Source organism: Lissotriton helveticus, chromosome 5_1 (genome assembly GCF_964261635.1).
Source record: "Lissotriton helveticus chromosome 5_1, aLisHel1.1, whole genome shotgun sequence".
Lineage (NCBI taxonomy): Eukaryota > Metazoa > Chordata > Amphibia > Caudata > Salamandridae > Lissotriton > Lissotriton helveticus.
The window spans coordinates 141,030,823-141,053,209 of record NC_136065.1 but is presented as its reverse complement, the minus strand read 5'-3'; the positions used below and the strand labels follow the sequence as shown (position 1 = coordinate 141,053,209).

Genomic DNA, 22,387 nt, shown 5'->3' with positions numbered 1-22,387 from the left:
AGGGGTCAGGGTGTTTCTACCCTGCCCCCTTTTTGTGTTCTACACGTTTTTTTTCTGCTTTCTTGTGCCTCAGTCTACTAAGACCCAAGATGGATGCCAACACCTCCTGGTTAGAAGTGTTGACAGCCAATGAGCATGCAGCTTTCTCGGGAAGGCATGCTGATTGGCTGTCACTGTCTGTCAACACTAGCACAAGATAGATGCCAACACCTCCTGGTTAGAAGTGTTGACAGCCAATGACTATGCAGCTTTCTCGGGAAGGCATGCTGATTGGCTGCCACTGTCTGTCAACACTCAAAACCAGGAAGTGTTGGCAGCCATCTTGTGCCTTGTTAGAACCAAGGCACAAGAAAGCAGTGAAACAAAGGTGTGAAACTCGCAAAGGGGCCAGAGTAGAATCACCCTGACCCCCTAGGCCTGCTCAGGGGGTCCCACAAAGACGGGGTACGCGTACCGTGCGCGTACGATACGCGTACCCCGCGACTTTTAAAGAAAAAAATATATATTTTTGCCTTCGGGGTCCTTGTGGGACCCCCTGAGCAGGTCTAGGGGGTCAGGGTGCTTCTACCCTGCCCCCTTTTTGAGTTCTACACGTTCGTTTTTCTGCTTTCCTGTGCCTCAGTCTACCGAGGCACAAGATGGCTGTCAACAGTTTCTGTTTTGGAGTGTGGACAGACATTGGCAGCCAATCAGCATGCAGCTCGTGCGCTTGAGGTACGCTTACCGTACGCGTACGTGCGCGTACCGTAAGCGCACCGGTAAGCTCACGGGTAAGCTGCTATAGATATATATATTGTTTTAACCTTAATTTCTCAAAATCCACTGGACCGCATATCTTGAGACCTAGCAAAGGCACATCGGGCTAACAGTCCCTACAATTTTGCCAAGTTTGGTGGAAATCCATTTAGCCGTTCGGACTAAAAGTGAGTCCAACCGCCCTATGGAAAAGTGCATGGGGAAAACACGTTTTGGGACCCCCCTTTTTTCTCGGCCCCCGCTTGACAAATCCCCCCCAAACTTTCAGGGAAGGACCAGAGCGTAAATGTGCCATTTTCAGGAAAATTTCAGCCAATTCCGTCCATCAACGCCAAAGTTATTCAACATAGAATTTTGAAAAATCCCATAGGAAACAAATCCTAACTATATATACCTACTGGCGACCGCCAGTAGGTAATATATATATATATATATATATATATATATATATATATATATATATATATATATATATATATATATATATATATATATATATATATATATATATATATATATATATATATATATATATATATATATATAAAATTTCTATGGCAAAATGAAACCCCTCATTTTGTTCCTTTTCAAATTAAATGTGTTAAGTGTTACCACTTTATTCCAATCAAGATGACTTCAGGTGTGCCATACTTTTGTCATAAGTAAGACTGTTAGCGTTCTAGTTGTTCTTTAGAACACTCTGGGACATTCTGTCATTGGGCTATAGTTGGGCTACATCTGGCTGATATTTGGGCTACATTTGGGCTCTTTTGTCTCTGGTGGCCATCTTGGGAGACTGCATATCAGAATTTTTTTAATGAAATATAAGAGGATTTGAGAAGTCACTCAAAATGTGCCCTAATTTTTCTTTCTTCAGCACTAATCATAATTTCTATGGCAAAATGAACCCCCTCATTTTGTTCCTTTGCAAATTAAATGTTTTAAGTGTTAACACTTTATTCCAATCAAGATGACTTCAGGTGTGCCATACTTTTGTCATAAGTAAGACTGTTAGCACTCTAGTTGTTCTTTAGAACACTCTGGGACATTCTGTCATTGGGCTATAGTTGGGCTACATCTGGCTGATATTTGGGCTACATTTGATTTTTTTTGTCTCTGGTGGCCATCTTTGGGCTACATTGGGCTACATTTGGGCTCTAACATATATATAGCCCAATGTAGCCCAATATATATTTTTTCAAAGTTAATTTTCGTAAAAACCACTGGAGCATATATCTTGAGACATAGCAAAGGCACATCGGGCTAACAGTCCCTACAATTTTGCCAAGTTTGGTGGAAATCCATTCAGCCGTTCGGGCTAAAAGTGAGTCCAACCGCCCTATGGAAAATTGCATGGGGAAAACACGTTTTGGGACCCCCCTTTTTTCTCGGCCCCCGCTTGACGAATCCCCCCCAATCTTTCAGGGAAGGACCGGAGAGTAAATGTGCCATTTTCAGGAAAATTTCAGCCAATTCCGTCCATCAACGCCAAAGTTATTCAACATAGAATTTTGAAAAATCCCATAGGAAAAAAATCCTAACTATATATACCTACTGGCGACCGCCAGTAGGTAATATATATATATATAATGTATTTTGTGTTAATTTAGGATACAGAACATTTAAACTGAGCTTTCTAACCCCTCCAAAGTCCAACACTTTTCCTACTACTGCTTATGTTGGTATGGGAATAGTAAATTTGGTCTCTGCAAAGTCCTACACTTTCCCTACTGTTGTTTATGTTAGAGTGGAAATAGTAAATCTAACCCTTCCAAAGTCCAACAGTTTCCCTACTGTTGCATAGGTTGGAGTTGGAATAATATAACCGACCCTTTCAAAAGCTAACACTTTCCCTACTGCTGCATATGTCAAAGTGGGAGTAGTAAATGTAACGTTGTAACTCTATGTTTTAATATTTTAATATCTCGTTTTGGAATAGTAGTTAAATATTAGCAATTCTTCACTATTCATTTTGAAATCATATTTTTGTTGTCTTAATTATTTTTTGTGATTATTTTGAAGTATATATATTTTGTATTTATTCTTTGTAAGATTAATAGCTTTATATATGCTTATATTATTATAGGTAATTTTTTAGATTGTAATATTCTTAAGTTAATTAATGTTTTAAAGGCAATATAGTCTATCATAATTAAAAATGGTTAAACTTACCTATCTTCTGGTGACAATGTGGCCTTCTATATTGTTAATATTTATAACTTTACATATAAAGTTTGTAAAGTTGATATTTATGTCCTCGATATTTTTTATGGTGATATTTTTGTCGCCCATATTTAAACTCACAATATTTCGTCATATAACCTAGGAATTTATCACAAGTTTAATCATAAGTTTAGTTTAGGAGTTAAGAAAACAGATGAGAAGGTCAAAGGGGTAGCACATGTGAACATGGCAACACCTATAAATTCATAATTTTGTAGGCATGCACAAACTTTTCCAGTGATCTTTCATCCCCCACTAGCACACAACCTTTTTAAACAAAAAGGTGGGAGTAATGGTGCAACTTACGCCCACGATTTCTATATAGAAGTATTTTTTCCATATAAGTAAAAGCTAATCACAGAGGCAACTAGAGACGCCCGCCTAATTTATGCCTGCATAGCGTCTGCGACAGGAGGTAGTGTAGGAGGACTATACATGGAAATATCAAATGTGGGTTGTTAGACCCGTCTGCTTCTGAGAGTCCCCTCACCACTATGATTTCTTTTGTTCCCCTGTACCTCCCAAAATTTGTCGCTTTTTATTTGTCTACCAGAACTTTTTATGTGTTGTTTCATGGGGTTAGATGTTCCTTGATGCCCAGTTGCTCACAAAGTTTGTGGCACCTATTTACAAGGCGCCTGGCCCAAACCTGTGGCATTACAAACTGGGGTTGTCAACCTGTGTAAATGAACTTAAAATGGTGGACACCCTTTTTCCTCATGTGAAGTGACTCCCATTGGAGCCTTCATGAACCCTGGCCTTTTGAGGTTTTGGCGCCCTTTGGTTGGCGCGCATTTATGACAGGAATTCCTTTGTTTTCCTCAGGTACACAAAATGGCTGCTCTAGAACCCCAGTACGGTGGCTGTGAGTGTCCTAAATACCCCTCAAGAGTGCCTTGTCATTGTCACAGCCAGAGAAGGTTCTAGAACCTTCTGGCTCGTGCCAGTACCCCAGGGCACTGGCTATATAAGGCCCAGTCCCTGGCGGCCATTTTAGAGAAGAAGGAGAAAGAGAAGGAGATGAAGATTGTTCAGACTAGAGAAGGAGATTAAGAGATTCCAGACTTGACACCAGACTGACACCTGCCCTGTTGACCCCTGAGGTGGCTGGTAGCGCAGGCAGTAGAGCAGCAAAGGGTTGCTGGCTTTGTGTCTGACTGGCGTTCCAGTCAGCTACGTGAGAAGTGATCTAGCGCCTACAGCGCCTGCCCAGCGAGTACCTCATTGCCCCCAAAAGACTGTGGCCAGATTCGTGTGCCTCCCCGCCCCCCCGGTGGTGAACTGTGATCGATTTATCGAGTCGCGAGGCGAGAGCAAGTTCGCCGCGACCGCGATCGTCAGCTGTGCCCCCTTCGCGACAGGTGCCTCTAGAGGGGAGCTCGGACGTCTCCGAGCCCCACCAGCGTAGAGCGCTTCCTGCGCAGATTGAAGGTGAGGTGGTGCGCCGGGGCGGGGAAAGGCCGGCCTTCGTTGGGCGGGACTAGCGTCTCTGCCACTCCCCAGTGACCCGGGAGCTGTAGCTGTGGGCGGGAACCACCCTGTATGCGGAAATCGGAGGGAGGTCCGTGGAGCCCCTGAGAGCCCCGTCGCTAACGAGAGAAGTGCTGTGCCCGACTGAATCGTATTTTGATTGCAGCCGATGTGAGGTGGGCCCGTTTCTTCATAGTGAATGCAGCGTTGTGAAGGAACTGTGAACCGGCATTCATTTGACTGTGCGCGAAGGTTGTGTGACCTCTCCGGCAGCCCGTTCGTCAGTCTAAAGACTTTGAACTGGTGCCGCCTGTGCTCAAGTGGTGCTAAAGCCCGTAGGCGCGCATAGACTTCACCGGCAAAGCAGAGATCCTATCCCGGTGACCGCCGAGTGCAAATGATGTATTTACTGTGTTTCCTTGCCTTTTAGATATACGCGCATACGCCCTGAGTGATTATTAAAGAGTCCCAAACCTTATTTTGTGCTCAGAGAAGCCGTATACCCGGTCATTGAAAACAGCATAAACTGTAAGAGTTATCTTTCCCATTTGAAACGTATTGCAAATGTGATGAACCTAAAGTATTTAATTGGTGGCAGCGATACCAGAAGAAACATGTGGTTGCTTATTTAAATGAACCAGTATTTATTCTGATATTTATTCTGATATTTATTTGTGGTATTCATTCCTAAAGTTTATTCTATTGATTGATGCTATTTATTCCTGACTTATTTATTAATACTATTTATTACCGAATTGAAACCCAGGACTGTATGACCAAAAGAAATGTATATGTGCTTTCCCAGTCAACCCTATTTACAACAAAGAACTTTTATATAAAGGAATCGTATTTTTCTACAGCAGTGGTGTGGTGTCCTTCTTTTTGGTGTGGATGTACAAGGAGTTATTATTGGGTCAGAGCCGGCTTAACACTACAGCCTTCACTTGCCTTGTCACTTGAGCCAAGCTACCCCCTTTGTGCTGGGCTTGCCCATCGCAGGTCCAACATAAAATTGGTGCTCAGCGAGTGGGATTGCGAGCCGTGCTTGTTTTGAACCACATAATAATTCAGTGTGCACCACAGGTACACACCTGGAGTTTTCTCCTAGCGGCCCTCCAATTCAACGTTTTGTTTTTTTCAAATTCTTTCCTGGAGGTGGGTGGAAGTGACCCTCAAAGTTCTTATCCTGGTCACCTACTTCGGGGTGGTGGTCCACACTTTTCACTGACAAGATGGAATTCGAAATGTCAGAGCTGGAGACCTATACTGTGGCACAGCTCAAGGATTTCTGTCAGGAGAGGGGAGTGTTTGTCAGGCGAGGGGCCAAAAGAGAGGAGCTCCGTACTAGTCTGCGAGCATGGGTGGAAGCACACCCGGAGGGAACGGTGGAGGAGGAGGAATCGGACAGAGGTACTGTCATTGATAGGACTGCGGAATGTCCCCCGGGGGTGGGTGAGATGTCAATCAGCCCCAAGGCAACCTCACGGGAGGGCAGCAGTGTGTCATCGAGAGGGTTGTCAGAAACCGAGTTAGCTGACAGGAGAGAGGAAAGACTGTTAAGGTGGGAAATAGCAAAAATGGAGTTGGAAGAAAGGAGGGAGGGGAGGAGGTTGGAACATGAGTCCAAGCTGGAGATGGAAAGGAAAAGGATGGAACACGAGTTCAAGCTACGAGAACTCGAATTCCAGGCCCCTAACGTCACTCCAAAGGGTGTCGAGTCAAAGGAATTTGCCAGGGAGCCCAGGCCCCATTTACCCAAGGACGTAGTCGCCAGTTATACCGCTGGAGACGACATAGCCAAGTGGCTGGCAGCCTATGAGGTCTCCTTAAGAGCCCATGGGATCCATGAGAAGCATTGGGGTGGTGGATTATACCGGTACATGCCTCCGACAGGTAGGGATGCCCTATTGGCCCTAGACCGGGAGGAACAGGTTAATTACCCCGCCATGAAGGTGGCGCTCATCAGGAAGTTTGGGTTGACCCCCGAGAAATACCGGCAAAGGTTTAGGGGCAGCCACAAGCTGAGCTCACAGAATTGGGTTGACTTCCTGGATTTTGCTAAGAAAGCCCTGGATGGGTGGGTACAAGGTAATGAGGTGGAGGACTATCGAAGGTTGTACGACCTGATACTCAAGGAACATCTACTCGAGAAATGTCTTCCCGAGCTGAGGCAACACCTGGTAGACAGCAAACTTACTTGCCCCCGTAAGCTTGCTGAGGAGGCGGACATTTGGGCAAGTACCCGAGTGTCCACGAAGGGGACGGGAGGAGATTCTCAGAAGTCCGGACAGGGCGCTCCCCAGAAGAAAGAGGGGGGAGATAACAAGAAGCAGGAGTTCTCCAAAGGCCCCCAAAATACCTTTAAGGGGAAAAGTTTCTTCTCCACTTCTAAGGCTAACCCGCAGAAGAACCCTAATCCTGGCCAGAGTCAGCAGCCAAGGGTTATCCATTGCTTTGAGTGCGTTGGTTTTGGACATTATAAGGGAGACGTGAAATGCCCAAAGAGACCACCCCCTCCCACTGGAGGAAAGGCCCCAGGAGTCGCTAGTGTAGCGCTCGGGGAGGAGATGCCCTTAGTTAAGGGGGGGGGGAGTGGGCGGGTGTCACCTTAGTGTCCCTGGGTGATCGGGAGGTGGTTCCAAAGATCCAGGTGCCCTCAAATACTACCAAGTATGGGCAATGGGTCACCATCAATGGCCATAGAGGAGAAGCTCTGAGAGATACAGGAGCCAGTATGACTATGGTAAGGAGTCATCTGGTGTCCTCAGAGCAGGTGATTCCAGGCGTACTTCATCCAGCCGCGATGGCTGACGGCAGAATGGGCCACTATCCTGTGGCCGAGGTTCCCTTTGAGTGGGGAGGGGTTGCAGGTTCACTTCGAGTTGCCGTAAGCCCCGCCGTGCCAGTCGATTGTCTGCTGGGCAATGATATGGAGCACAATGCTTGGAAGGAGGTGGAATACCGGACTCATACTGAGATGCTGGGTACACCTGATTGGGCCTGTGTGAGTACCAGGTCTGCGGCTGCTCGGGAGGAGATGTCGCGTGGGTTGGAGCCTGGAACAACGGCCCACCCAGCTGCTCATGAGGGAACATTTCGAGGACAGGAGGAGCCTGCCTCGATGTCCATGCCCCGTGAGACGGATAGGCCACCTGTGGAGGTGGACCCGGAGTCCGGGGAGGAGGACATGGTTCCGTTGGAGGACTTGCCTATCCCCGCTGAGTGGCGAGTGGAAGGAGGACCATCCAGGGAGGAACTGAGCAAGGGACAAAGGGAATGTCCCACCCTCGAGGGTCTGAGGCAACAGGCTGAAGCCCAGGCAGCAGGTAACGAGTCTGGGAACTATCGTGTTTACTGGGAGGATGGTCTCCTCTACAGTGAACCCAGGGCGCCAGTGCACGGATTGTCACGGGCCCTGGTAGTCCCACAGTGTTGCCGAGCCTTCCTATTAGAGTTGGCTCATGAGATTCCCTTGGCAGGACACTTGGGTCAGGACAAGACCTTTGCCCGGCTTGTCCCCCACTTTTATTGGCCTCGAATGAGGGTGGCGTCCGACACATACTGTCGGTCGTGCGTGTCATGCCAAGCCAGTGGGAAAACAGGGACGAAGCTGAAGGCTCCCCTGGAACCACTTCCCGTCGTTGGCACCCCCTTTGAAAGGGTGGGCATCGACATTGCTGGGCCCCTAGATCCACCTACATCATCCGGTCACAGGTTTATCCTGGTCCTGGTGGATCACGCCACAAGGTATCCAGAGGCAATTCCTCTGAGAACCATTACTGCACCAGTAGTGGCCAAGGCCCTGATGGGGATCTTTACCCGAGTGGGATTCCCAAAGGAAGTTGTGTCTGACAGGGGGACCAACTTCCTGTCAGCATATATGCGGGCCATGTGGAAGGAGTGTGGAGTGACTTACAGGTTCACCACTCCTTATCACCCACAGACCAATGGTCTTGTGGAAAGGTTCAACCAAACCTTGAAGGGTATGATCAGAAGTCTACCCGAAAGCCTGCGGAGGAAATGGGACGTCCTCCTACCCTGTTTGCTCTTTTCCTACAGGGAAGTGCCGCAAAAGGGAGTGGGCTTCAGCCCCTTCGAGCTTTTGTACGGGCACCCTGTACGTGGACCTCTCAGCCTGGTGAGGGACTCCTGGGAAAAATCTCCCCGGAAAGTTCCCCAGGATGTGGTGAGCTACATGCTGGCCTTCCGAAGCCAAATGGCTAAGTTGTGGAAGCAAGCTTCTGACAACTTGGAAGCCAGTCAGGCAGTCATGAAAGCGTGGTATGACCACAATGCTCACCCAGTGGAGTTGGAGCCTGGCCAGAAGGTGTGGGTGATGGGGCCTGGAGAGCTGAGTGCCCTCCAGGACCGTTGGACAGGCCCCTATGAGGTATTGGAGAAGAAGGGCAAGTCTACTTATCTGGTGGACGTAAAGACCCCTCGGCATCCGCATCGGGTGTTACATGCCAATCGCCTCAAGCCCCACTACGAGAGGCCCGAAGTCATGTTGGTTATGGTGACTGACGGATCGGAGGAAGAGGACACGGAGCCTCTCCCCGACCTTTTTGCGTCTCAAGAAAAGGATGGGTCAGTGGAGGGAGTGAAACTCTCGCCAACCCTGACTCCTGAGCAGCAGGAGGAATGTCGCCAGGTCTTGGGGTCATTCGCTCCTCTGTTCTCCCTTGTCCCGGGTAAGACTCACTTGTGTACCCATGACGTGGACACAGGGGACAGCCCACCTGTGAAGTCAAAGTCTTACCGGCTGTCTGACAAGGTGAAGGCCAGTATCCAAAGCGAAGTAGCTAAGATGCTGGAGCTAGGAGTCATCGAACCTTCAAGTAGCCCTTGGTCTAGCCCGGTGGTGTTAGTTCCTAAAGCTGCCCCACCTGGCACCACACCAGAATTGAGATTCTGTGTGGACTACCGAGTACTAAATTCGGTAACCAAAACGGATGCTCATCCGATCCCTCGGGCGGATGAATTGATTGACCGGTTGGGAGCTGCCCAATATCTCAGTACCATTGACCTCACTGCAGGGTACTGGCAGATTCCCATGTCTAATGGAGCCAAGGAAAGGTCAGCCTTCTCCACACCTGATGGACACTACCAGTTTTGCGTGATGCCCTTTGGGCTCAAGAACGCTCCTGCCACTTTTCAGCGGCTGGTGAACACGATCCTCACCGGGATGGAGTCATTCTCTGCTGCTTACTTGGATGACATAGCTGTCTTCAGTAGCAGCTGGGAGGATCACTTGCAGCACTTGCAAGCCGTTCTCCAGGCCCTGGAACGGGCTGGCTTGACGATCAAGGCCAGCAAATGTCAGATTGGACAGGGGTCGGTAGTGTACTTAGGACACTTGGTGGGCCGGGGAACGGTGCAGCCCCTTCAGGCGAAGATTGAGGCAATCATGGCCTGGAAACCCCCCAAGACCCAGACTGAGGTCCGAGCCTTCCTGGGCCTCACAGGTTACTACAGACGATTCGTGAAGGGGTATGGCACTATCGTGGCACCCCTTACAGAACTCACGGCCAAAAAGCAACCCAGGAGAGTCATTTGGACGGAGGCTTGCCAGCGAGCCTTCGACACTCTGAAACAAGCATTGTGTAAAGCTCCAGTCCTGAAGGCTCCAGATTTTTCAAAAGAGTTCATTGTCCAGACAGATGCATCCGACATTGGCATTGGGGCGGTGCTATCGCAACTCAATGAAGAGGGTCTGTATCAGCCCGTGGTCTTTCTGTCACGAAGACTGCTTCCCCGGGAACAGAGGTGGAGTACCATCAAGCGGGAAGCCTTTGCGGTGGTCTGGGCACTGAAGAAGCTGCGACCATATTTGTTTGGTTCACACTTCCTTGTTCAGACAGACCACCGACCCCTTCGTTGGCTCATGCAAATGAAGGGGGAAAATCCCAAACTGTTGAGGTGGTCTATCTCCCTACAGGGAATGGACTTTCGGGTGGAACACCGGCCCGGAGTTGACCACCCCAATGCAGACGGTCTCTCCAGGTATTTCCGCCTTAGTGTTGAGGACTCCCAAGGGGTTGGGTAGCTCTCCCCACTTTCAGCTGGGGGGGACGCGTGTTAGACCCGTCTGCTTCTGAGAGTCCCCTCACCACTATGATTTCTTTTGTTCCCCTGTACCTCCCAAAATTTGTCGCTTTTTATTTGTCTACCAGGACTTTTTATGTGTTGTTTCATGGGGTTAGATGTTCCTTGATGCCCAGTTGCTCACAAAGTTTGTGGCACCTATTTACAAGGCGCCTGGCCCAAACCTGTGGCATTACAAACTGGGGTTGTCAACCTGTGTAAATGAACTTAAAATGGTGGACACCCTTTTTCCTCATGTGAAGTGACTCCCATTGGAGCCTTCATGAACCCTGGCCTTTTGAGGTTTTGGGGGCCTTTGGTTGGCGCGCATTTCTGACAGGAATTCCTTTGTTTTCCTCAGGTACACAAAATGGCTGCTCTAGAACCCCAGTACGGTGGCTGTGAGTGTCCTAAATACCCCTCAAGAGTGCCTTGTCATAGCCAGAGAAAGTTCTAGAACCTTCTGGCTCGTGCCAGTACCCCAGGGCACTGGCTATATAAGGCCCAGTCCCTGGCGGCCATTTTAGAGAAGAAGGAGAAAGAGAAGGAGATGAAGATTGTTCAGACTAGAGAAGGAGATTAAGAGATTCCAGACTTGACACCAGACTGACACCTGCCCTGTTGACCCCTGAGGTGGCTGGTAGCGCAGGCAGTAGAGCAGCAAAGGGTTGCTGGCGTTGTGTCTGACTGGCGTTCCAGTCAGCTACGTGAGAAGTGATCTAGCGCCTACAGCGCCTGCCCAGCGAGTACCTCATTGCCCCCAAAAGACTGTGGCCAGATTCGTGTGCCTACCCGCCCCCCCAGTGGTGAACTGTGATCGATTTATCGAGTCGCGAGGCGAGAGCAAGTTTGCCGCGACCGCGATCGTCAGCTGTGCCCCCTTCACGACAGGTGCCTCTAGAGGGGAGCTCGGACGTCTCCGAGCCCCACCAGCATAGAGCGCTTCCTGCGCAGATTGAAGGTGAGGTGGTGCGCCGGGCGGGGAAAGGCCGGCCTTCGTTGGGCGGGACTAGCGTCTCTGCCACTCCCCAGTGACCCGGGAGCTGTAGCTGTGGGCGGGAACCACCCTGTATGCGGAAGTCGGAGGGAGGTCCGTGGAGCCCCTGAGAGCCCCGTCGCTAACAAGAGAAGTGCTGTGCCCGACTGAATCGTATTTTGATTGCAACCGATGTGAGGTGGGCCCGTTTCTTCATAGTGAATGCAGCGTTGTGAAGGAACTGTGAACCGGCATTCATTTGACTGTGCGCGAAGGTTGTGTGACCTCTCCGGCAGCCCGTTCGTCAGTCTAAAGACTTTGAACTGGTGCCGCCTGTGCTCAAGTGGTGCTAAAGCCCGTAGGCGTGCATAGACTTCACCGGCAAAGCAGAGATCCTATCCCGGTGACCGCCGAGTGCAAATGATGTATTTACTGTGTTTCCTTGCCTTTTAGATATATGCGCATACGCCCTGAGTGATTATTAAAGAGTCCCAAACCTTATTTTGTGCTCAGAGAAGCCGTATACCCGGTCATTGAAAACAGCATAAACTGTAAGAGTTATCTTTCCCGTTTGAAACGTATTGCAAATGTGATGAACCTAAAGTATTTAATTGGTGGCAGCGATACCAGAAGAAACATGTGGTTGCTTATTTAAATGAACCAGTATTTATTCTGATATTTATTCTGATATTTATTTGTGGTATTCATTCCTAAAGTTTATTCTATTGCTTGATGCTATTTATTCCTGACTTGTTTATTAATACTATTTATTACCGAATTGAAACCCAGGACTGTATGACCAAAAGAAATGTATATGTGCTTTCCCAGTCAACCCTATTTACAACAAAGAACTTTTATATAAAGGAATCGTATTTTTCTACAGCAGTGGTGTGGTGTCCTTGTTTTTGGTGTGGATGTACAAGGAGTTATTATTGGGTCAGAGCCGGCTTAGCACTACAGCCTTCACTTGCCTTGTCACTTGAGCCAAGCTACCCCCTTTGTGCTGGGCTTGCCCATCGCAGGTCCAACATGGGTACATTTCCAGGTGCATGTTGGGACTTTTGGAAGATTGTCAAATTTGCAGATATCAGTGGTAATTATAGAATCAGAGAGTTGGTTATTGGGTTCAGTCAGCAAACATACTTGGGGGCCTATTATGATCACACGCAGATCGCCGGCCCGGCGGTGGCGATCCGCCCGCCAAATGTCCCTGCGACACCTCCTGCCATATTAGTATGGCGAGGGGCACCGTGGCGGACAGAAATACAGTCTGCTGCTTTTCCACCAGTTGGATTGCCGGCCGGGCGGAAAAGACATGGCGGTGTCTTGCAGGCACCGCCATCCATATTATGATGTATGCGGAAAAAGGCCTTTCCATGGCGGCAATGCCGCCATGGTAAGGCAGGCGGGCTTTTGCATTGGGGGCCCATTGCGGGCCCCCAGGGTGTTGGGAAGGTGGGGATGCACTTGGGAGATACCCATGGTACCGCCCTTCATTGGCATACACAAGGTGGCAGGCACCACGTGGTGCCTGTCAAGTTGTGCATGCCAATGCTCAACATGCATATTTGACATTGCGGGGGGTGCTGCTTACAGCACCGCCCGCTTCAATGTGAAATATGCGGGATGCGACCGCCAGGGTGGCGGTCGCATCATAATGGGCCTGGCGGGACAGCCGCACCTCTGGTGGTAGGTCCTGTTTACCGTTACGGTGGCGGGCGAACAACGTAATGGGGCCCTTAGTGTCCTTTTCTAACTGAGCGGTTGTCCACACATGTTGGCAACCAAAAACTTCCTTCTGCCCTGGTCTAGAATGAAACCAGAAAGGGAGAAAAAAACTAAATACACGAAAATCTCAAACTACAGATAAGACTGTGGTGAAATTATTATTTCAGAATAAGAATGTAATCTCTAGACAGGTATAACCGTCATTGTGAATCAGGCCTTAAGTGTTGAAATATCTGCTCCCTTGCTTACACACACTTACACACCTTGTGACCTTGGGTAAGCTGCCTCACCCATTGTGTTAGGCTTTCTATTGCAAATAGTATGTCATTGAAATGTGCCTTACAATTGATACATGTGCCATATAAACATGGTCCTGGACTGGTTATAGGACATTGCAACCACAACTGGAAGTCCACATCTGTCTCTTTGCCCTCGCAGATAAGCACCTTCAGATTTAACCAGAGACCACATATTTGGGCTATCCTAGCCCTATTGCACCCACAGATGCAGACGCCTGGGACCTCACCTTGTCCGAGGGAAACTTTATCAAGTCCAAGCTGTCCATGCTGTTCCTCTGCGTTCTCTTGGGTCTGGCACCTGCAAAGGCAAAGCAGACGTCAATCAATACCCAGCCATGAGTCACCATCAAGAATGCACTTAGCAGCAAGAGGCTATGAAAGATGCAAACATTGGGGAGAAGGAGCGGGGTTCAACAGCACGGCAATATATGCATCAATATTCCATGGACATGGCCTGAAAAACGATTGAGAGATGCGGAAAAGAGTTCTGCACCTTCAACTCCGAATTAATACATTGGCCTGATTCTATTTAGTTGGATATTTTTGGTAGCAGATTTATATTTCGGATTAATAATAACCTTTTATTTAGTGCTTTATATCACACTTCTAACATGCCAAAGTGCTCTGATCAAGAGATATTAGTAGTACCAAATTTCCGATACACTGTTTAAGGACCTCAGAAGGATGGAAGGCTGAGCTGGCCTTGTCGGGATTCAAAGACATAACTTGCAAATCACATCAGATCCCAACAGCGAACATTAACTCACTGAACCACCTTGTAAACTAATCAAATAGTCCTGAGGCTGCAAAGTGACTTTTTCCTGCCCTCGGCTTCAGTTTAAAAAGTGTGTCTACTAGGTCATAAAATTGACAAAAACAATATTCTTCAGCTGAAAACAGAAAAACCCCAAAGTTCTCATTTTTAAGGTCAAGCCTTGGCAGCGCATGCGCTGCTTTGTGAGGCATGCTGTATTCAGGTATGGAATACAAGCTCCGCCCATTTCCCGCCCATCTTTTCAATAGGCTCCTGTTCCTGTTCTTTTGAAATCGTTGCTTTTGATTGATAAATAGGCTTAGTAGTCCCTCATTGGTACCGCCTTGTCTGCATTTGTAACCTCCCATGAGGACTGGACTTTTTACTTGTGCTGTTATACAGTCTGCTTTATCGAAGCGGTGAGCTGTGAGCACTATTTAACCCCTTGACTGCTGCCGGAATTTCCACACGGTGTGGGAAAATCCCACACGCGCGCAGATCGGATGGCTCCCGGTCATCCGACGCACACGCCCACTGTGAAGTCGGACGGCTGGGGGCCGTCTGACGCAGGCAAGGGGTTAATGATCTAACACGATTCCACCCACTACATGCTTTCCTACAAGGCAACACGCCACCCGCTTTTATATTTTTAATAGTAATGTATTTATTTGATTTACAAAGCAGTCTGCTTTCACACAAAGGTCGTGCTTATTTAAATAATTTACCTTGCAGCCCGCTTTCAGTTTAGCAGCCGCGCTAACAAACCTTCCTTTCTTTATTTCTTTTATCTTTTTGGGCGAAAGCTCCCCATACTGCGCTTTCACTTTAATGTTGGCCGCGCCCCTTTCTTTAGACGCTGCTCACTATAATCTGACTATGGCGAGCAGCGTCTAAAGAAAGGGGTATGGCCACCATTAAAGTGGTGCCGCATTAGCGAGGGTTTGAGCTATTAGCATTATAAATAACAATGCCTTTAATATGTGTGATGCTTTTAAACATACATATATAAAAGGTATTGCAAGACCTATTGCATTGAAAACGCTTGTGTTATTCCTGCTATCTGGACTTCTGCCTGGATGCCCGACTCTCTTGTAATGTCACAGTTTCACACTGCACACCGCCTGGCATTCAGGGCACAGCTCTATGTGGCAAAAGTCGGTTCTGTCTCACCCTCTGCTACTGTCGTGGGCCGCATTCACAGCTCTCCCATTGCAACCCACTCCTGACCTGCAGCTCCCATGTTTTTCAAGTACTGGTAAACACACACAGCTCTGCTAGCGCTCTACAAACCTGCCATGCCGCACATCCCCAATATTTCCGACTTGGGGCTCAAACACAGCTCTGCCAGGGCTCCACAATCCTGCCAAGCTGCACAGCATTGGGACTCACACACAGCTTTGCAATGCACTTCAGTCCTGATCGACTGCACTTCCTGTTTTTTGAGTACTGGGACTCTTGCATAGAACTGCTAATAAACCCGTCAGGACCTGGTATTCCAGCACTGTGACCCTAACACAGCTCTGCCAATGAATCTCAATCACAACTTGCCGCACCCCTGTCCTTAGATATTAGGACAGTTCTGCACTTTATCCACTGAGCTTAAAATATTCCTGCTTTTTAGGTGGAGCCTTCCCCACAGTACAGCTGTTTGGTTGGAAAAGACATACCTTGGCGGATGCCCGGTGGAGCTGTCCTATGCAGCCATAGAGGAGTCTGACCCCTTGGCCGTCACCTACGAAGCCGGTCATCTGACATTGTTTTTCCTCGTCTCCCCGTTATGTGTCTCCTTCTCTCTCCTTTCGATGGAACAATGACGACGCCCCCTTGGCGGATACCAAATCTGTTTGTACCTACCGCGGAGACCGAGCAACCTTGGCCGATGCCCGGTGGAGCTGTCCTATGCCGGTATAGAGGAGTCTCGCCCCTTGGCCGTCACCTACCCAGCTGGTCATCTGACATTGTTTTCCTCTTCTCCCCGTTCATGTCTCCTTCACTCCCCCTCCCTCTGTGATTCTTTGATTCAAACGGTTGTAACTATGTAACCTGTAACTCGCTGATTCAACTGATATAACTATGTATCCTGTAACTTGCTGATCCTCATGTAAAGAGATCTGATACCTCCGGGTCTAGCCAGCGCTATATAAAACTTTGCAAATAAATAAATAAATAAAATGTCCGTCCCACCCTGACCGATCCTGCCCGCAAACTTGGAATCGTCTTTGACTCTGGGATGTCCTTTGAAGCTAGTGTCAACAAGCTAACAGCCACATGTTTTAATGCAGAAGCTGATTAAAAAGATTGTTCCCCTAGTTCCCAACTCCTCCAAGCTTACTCCTGTCCAGGCGTGGATCATTAGTCGTGTTGAGTACTGTAATGTCCTTAACTTCGGGCTCCCTGGATTTCTTAACAGACTCCAGCGAATGCATCATTCTGCTGCCCGCCTGGTCCTCAGTATTGATAGAAGGCCTACGCCCTCTGCTTGGCAAATATTCGAAAGTTCAAAAAAGTTCCCACGGGAGACCGCTCGGTCGCCACTGCCAAGATCTGGAATACTCCTTTCGGTGTCCACTCAAGCCAAACTGGTAAATTCCATAAAGTACTGTAAATACACATCTTCCCCTTGTAAGGCATTTCTCTCTTTACTTCTCTTTTGTTATGCTACTTTTATTAAGGGTAACCACTACCCTTTACAAATCCCCCAGTCAATTTTGCGACATTCTAATCAGACAACTGTAACTTGGACTAAAATATTATTATTACTAATACTTATAATTCTAAAGATTTTTGCCACACATCCCCTAATTAGTGAGTGGATACTTAATAGATAGCAAAAAAATGATAGGTAGAAATTTGGCAAGCAATCTTAGCCAATGAAAGTTTGTAATTACTCCTGTAGCTGGCGTGGCTTGGATGCCGCGCAAGATGGACGGCTAGGTGAGGAGCTCCTCCGCACCGGAACACCTCCGTACCTTTTCCTTGCGGCGAGGAAGACCGTTTCTGCTGCAAGCAACGGATTTCGACATCGGAACATGCCGTGACCAAAAGGTGTGTTTTTCCGACTTCCCTTCACCGGCTCCAAAGACCTTTTTCACATCTCGGAGCATCGAGCTGCCGGCTTCCGCCATTTTGTGACCCACCTCAGTGTTGCCGGTCTCCTCGCGGACTTGTTGCCCTTCTTCTTCCTGCTTCCACCGGCTCATGTCATCATCTACCCCTTGACCCTGGACCTTGGCGGTGAGCTTTTGGAGCACTTTCCGGATTGTTTACGCTCCGCATTTACCTCAAGTCGTCTATGGCAGTCTGTCATGCGACCTCCATTTTGCGATAATCGCGGCTGATTGTAAGCCGCGGTTTCGACTCTGCTCCTTACAATTTACTGCCTTCTACATTGTTTTTCTAATGCCTACCTCCTCCTCCGTATTTCGATATATGCATATAGCGCACAGACTTACCACATGATATTCTCTGGGATCTACGCTTCTACAGCGAAAACGCGCTATTTCTGAGGCGTAATTATAATTATTGTTACTTTTACTTCAGGATATGATACTTTTCCTTCTTCAAGAGCCTTTTTTACCACTTTTTCAATCCTGGTATATGTCATCTCGTATGTTGGCCCCTGCATAGACTTGCTAATATGGTGGTACTGTCTTCACCGCCGGCTTGGTCATATTCCTGTTATTAACGTTTGCAGCCTTTCCATTCCATCCCTATAGACTTCTGTGTCGAATATTCTGGAATGTTGTTTTTCTTCATGCCGGCACAACAGACTACAGCGCTCATACAACTGTGAGACTGTGCCTTAATTTCTCAGTTATGATGGCGATACATCTGTAATGGCTTCCTCACAGTGACACGCAGACCATTCTAACCAGACCGCTCAACGTCATCAGACCACTTTTGTTCCCAGTGGCTCTGCTTTCTACTATTCACTGCATATAATCCTCCACATATACTACTTCTGGAAGTACTATTTTGTACTCGCTTTCTCCTATGGTGAATCTGCGCAAGCCCAAATTTGTCTTCACAGCCTCTGCAGTTACTCCTGCGAGTTCCACTACCTTGGATACTTCCTCACGGTCTGTTGAGATGGCGACTGCCTCTTCTCAACGTACTTCTTCAGGTCAAACACCGTCAAATAAATCATCACCTTCTGCGTCGACTCCAAAAAGGTTGAAGCAGAACTCTCCTACACCAGAGTCTCCTCCTTCGCAATCCATTGATTTAATTCTTGAAGAAATTCGTGCATTGCGTCCATTCATTGAGGACACAAGTAGAGATATGCAACTCTTAAAAGACAAGTGGGAAGTCATGGATACTCGTCTCTCCTCCATAGAACAGCAGATTCCTGAGGTTCAGTCCAATTCACGACGCATTGACTCGTTAGAAAAAACTGTTCTTTCTTTACAACGCCACACCGAGGATTTGGAAAACCGAAATAGACGGAACAACCTCTGTATTTATGGTTTGCCGGAAACTCTTGAGGGGGATGACCCTGTCACTTTCTTTTCAACTTTCCTTCCGAAATTATTGGACATGCCACCTTCTACACTCCTCAGTATTTAAAGAGCACATAGACTGGGGGCACGATCGTCGACATCTACCAAACCTCGTGGAGTCATCATCCTTTTCTTGAGATTCACAGACTTATTGTCCATTCTTTCTGCAGCTAGAGCCAAAAGACAATTATCCTGCCAAGGACAACGTGTTTATATCTCCCAGGACGTTTCTACCGCCACTGCTGCTAGACGAAAGGAATTCCTTGCTCTCCGTCCCTCTCTACGCTCTCTTGGAGCTCGATATGGCCTGTTCCATGCATGTACCTTCAGAGTCACCCACCAGAACAAATCCTGGTCCTTTCAAGATCCTGATGAACTTCGTAATTTCCTTCTCCTGCATAACAACGATGGAATGGATGCTTCGCCTTCAAATAGTGGCTGATACATGCTGTTGTATCTTTTGAATACTTGTTCTTGTTTCTCTCTATGAACGGTCTTTCGCTGTGTCTTCTTTCTTTATTCTCTTTCTATTATACCTTGTTGTAATTTGTTCCTAATTTTTCTTGTTCCTTGTCACTGCTTTCCATTCTTATTCTGGTTTTCTCTCTCTATCTTTATCTCATCTATGTAGTTGCAATTCTTTCTTACTTAATTTTTTCGGTCTTTGTGTTCTGCAATATTTTTCCTTTATTTTGTAATCATCATAGTATGTCCTGTATTTCATATACTCCTAATTAATTGTTGTTCTTTCTTCCCTTGTACAGATCTACCTTGGTTGTCCCCTCACCATGTATCACCCCGTGTACTTCTGTGTGGTTTCGGTGCGCTTGTTCTTCTGATCCTAGTCTACCCGTCTTGTTACGCATCACCACTTCCCCACCTCCCTTTGTGTTTCTTCCCCTTCAGGTATGTTTATTGCAGTCATCCTTCTGGATTTGTACTGTCTTCTATGCATTCTCTTTTTTCTTCCTTCTTTCCCCTTTACTGCACCTTCTCCTTTTCCTTTACTCTTTTCCCCTCCCTTTTTCCTCTTCCTTTTCCTTTCTCCTTTCCTTCTTCTCATTTTCACTATTTTTCCTTTTATTCCTCTAATGGTTGGCTTTCCTTCTACTTCTTTAATGTGTTGCTTATTACTGGTACAGTATTTTTATGCATTTTTCAATTTTGAACAGTTTAAAATGTTTTGGTTTTCAAAGTTGTTTCATGGAATGTGAAAGGTTTTAATCATCCGATTAAACGGCAGAGAGTACTTTCACACCTCTCCTCCTATAATCCTGACATTGTTCTGATTCAAGAAACCCATCTTTCAGATATTGAATCCTTGAAACTAAAGAGATTATGGGTTGCCACTGTCCTATTTTCTCCGGCCTCTCATAAAAAGAATGGTGTTGCCATTTTGATCCATAAACGTCTCAAATGTAAAGTAATTCTTGAAGAAAAGGATGATCAGGGTCGCTGGATTCTTGCTAAGTTACTTATTAATGCCATCCCAATTACCTTGTTCAACGTTTATGGTCCTACATGTTTTGATTCCTCTTTTTGGCCCTCCATTACTGCAAAATGTATTCAACATAAAAGTGATTCCTTCCTACTAGGTGGAGACTGTAATCACATCATTGATCCCTTTTTAGATCGTAAATCCTCTGTCCGTTTTGCCCCTCACAAACCTCACAAACAATTCCTGGATACTATTACACAGGCTCACCTTGTAGATTCATGGAGACTTACCCACCCAGACACTGTAGATTTTTCCTTTTTCTCTCCTCCTCATGCCTCTTTTTCTCGTCTAGACTATATTTTTCTTTCTCCTTCTTTATCTCAAACCCTTATATCTTCTTCTATTGAACCTATTGTCATTTCTGATCATGCCCCTATCATCACTGATTTCGATCTTTTTCCCCCCTCTTCCTAAATCCTCTCGCTGGCGTTTTAATTCCTCTCTTCTTCTTGATCCTCTCTTCTCTTCCTCTTTTTGTTCTTTCACCTCTGAATTCTTCCAAATTAACTCTACTCCTGATATTCCCCCCCATGTTCTTTGGGATTCCTTCAAAGCCACAGCTCGCGGATTTATTATTGACTTTGTCTCCAAAAAAAAGAAGAAATTTATTCAGAAACGTAAAGTGGCTCTCGCACATATTAAGTCATTAGAACACCAATTTTATACCTCCTCTCCACATCATATGTCCCCTGAACTTCTTCAAGCGAAAATTGCTTTCAACAAACTTACCACAGACTCAGCTTCTTCCTTTCTTCTTCGGGGTAGCGCGCGTTACTACGGAGGCCGTAATAAATCGGGTAAATTACTGGCTAACTATCTGAAATCACGTAAAGAGCGAACGCTTATTGACTCTATCTATTCTCCGACCAATACCCTCTTACACACAGATAAAGAAATTCTGGAACAATTTCACTCCTTCTATGAATCTTTGTACTCCCCTGAGAACCCCCTACCCCAGAACTCCTCCAATCATATTTTGAAAATCTACCTCAACCAGACACTTCCCAACTTAATTTCTCGACCATTGATTCAGACTTTACCCTTTCGGAGTTATCCACAGCTTTATCTTCTCTGACCAAAGGTAAGACCCCGGGACCTGACGGATTTCCAGTTGAATTTTACCTACATTTTTCCGATCTTCTCTTACCTAAGCTTCTCTCTCTTTTTCTATCTTTTCTGTTCAGCTGGCCTAGCCCAAGGCTCCTTTCAAGATGCTACCATATGCCTCATCCCTAAAGAGGGCAGGGATCCCAAATTCTGCAAGAATTATCGACCAATCTCTCTAGTAAACGTAGATTATAAAGTTTTTGCGAAATTGTTGGCTCTGCGTCTTGATCCATTCTTGCCACATCTCATTGGGAAGGAACAGTGTGGTTTCGTTAAGGGCCGTCTTACATCGGATAATTCCAGACTTCTTCTCAATGTTCTCAATAAGGCTCCATCCCTTTCTTTTCCTCTTGCAGCTATCTCGGTTGATGCTGAAAAAGCCTTTGATCGGGTTGATTGGTCCTTTCTGATAGCGTCCCTGAAGTGGCATGGTTTCGGTCCGAAATTCATTTCTTACATCTCTTTAATTTATTCTATGCCCAAAGCTTCATTTCTCGTCAATGGTCAACTTACCTCCCCTTTCACACTTAAACGTGGTGTTCGTCAAGGATGTCCTCTTTCCCCCCTTCTTTTTATTTTAGCACTTGAACCCTTTATATCTTCTATTCGTAACAATTCTTCCATTTCTGGTTTTCCGTACGGTCCTCATCAGCTGAAATTATCTGCTTACGCAGATGACATACTTTTATTCATTTCAGACCCAGTCACCTCTGTCCCTTCCTTATTAGCTGAATTTCAGAAATTTTCCTTGGTTTCCGGATATAAAATAAATTCTGACAAAACGGAGATTCTTTTGCCTCCACTGGTTTTGCTTGGAACAGTAAGAAAATCAAATATCTTGGCGTTCTCTTCTCTAACTCTCTTTCCTCCTCTATCAAACTTAATATGTCTGCAGTCGTCTCTAGAATTGATTCTTTGCTCTCTTCTTGGAACCCCCTATTCCTTTCCTGGTGGGGCCGTCTTGACTCGATCAAGATGATGATTGCTCCAATC

At 46.8% G+C, this 22,387-nt stretch overlaps 1 protein-coding gene across 3 annotated transcripts in view; it reads right to left on the bottom strand.

The window, feature by feature from the left end:
* Positions 1-22,387, bottom strand: part of LOC144754271 (G-protein-signaling modulator 1-like) — a 764,693-nt gene that overhangs the window by 195,337 nt on the left and 546,969 nt on the right. For all 3 annotated transcript variants that reach the window (XM_078641901.1, XM_078641898.1, XM_078641900.1), the window contains exon 10: positions 13,764-13,834. In XM_078641901.1, the coding sequence (XP_078498027.1) occupies positions 13,764-13,834 (71 nt within the window). The remainder of the gene's footprint in view (positions 1-13,763; positions 13,835-22,387) is intronic.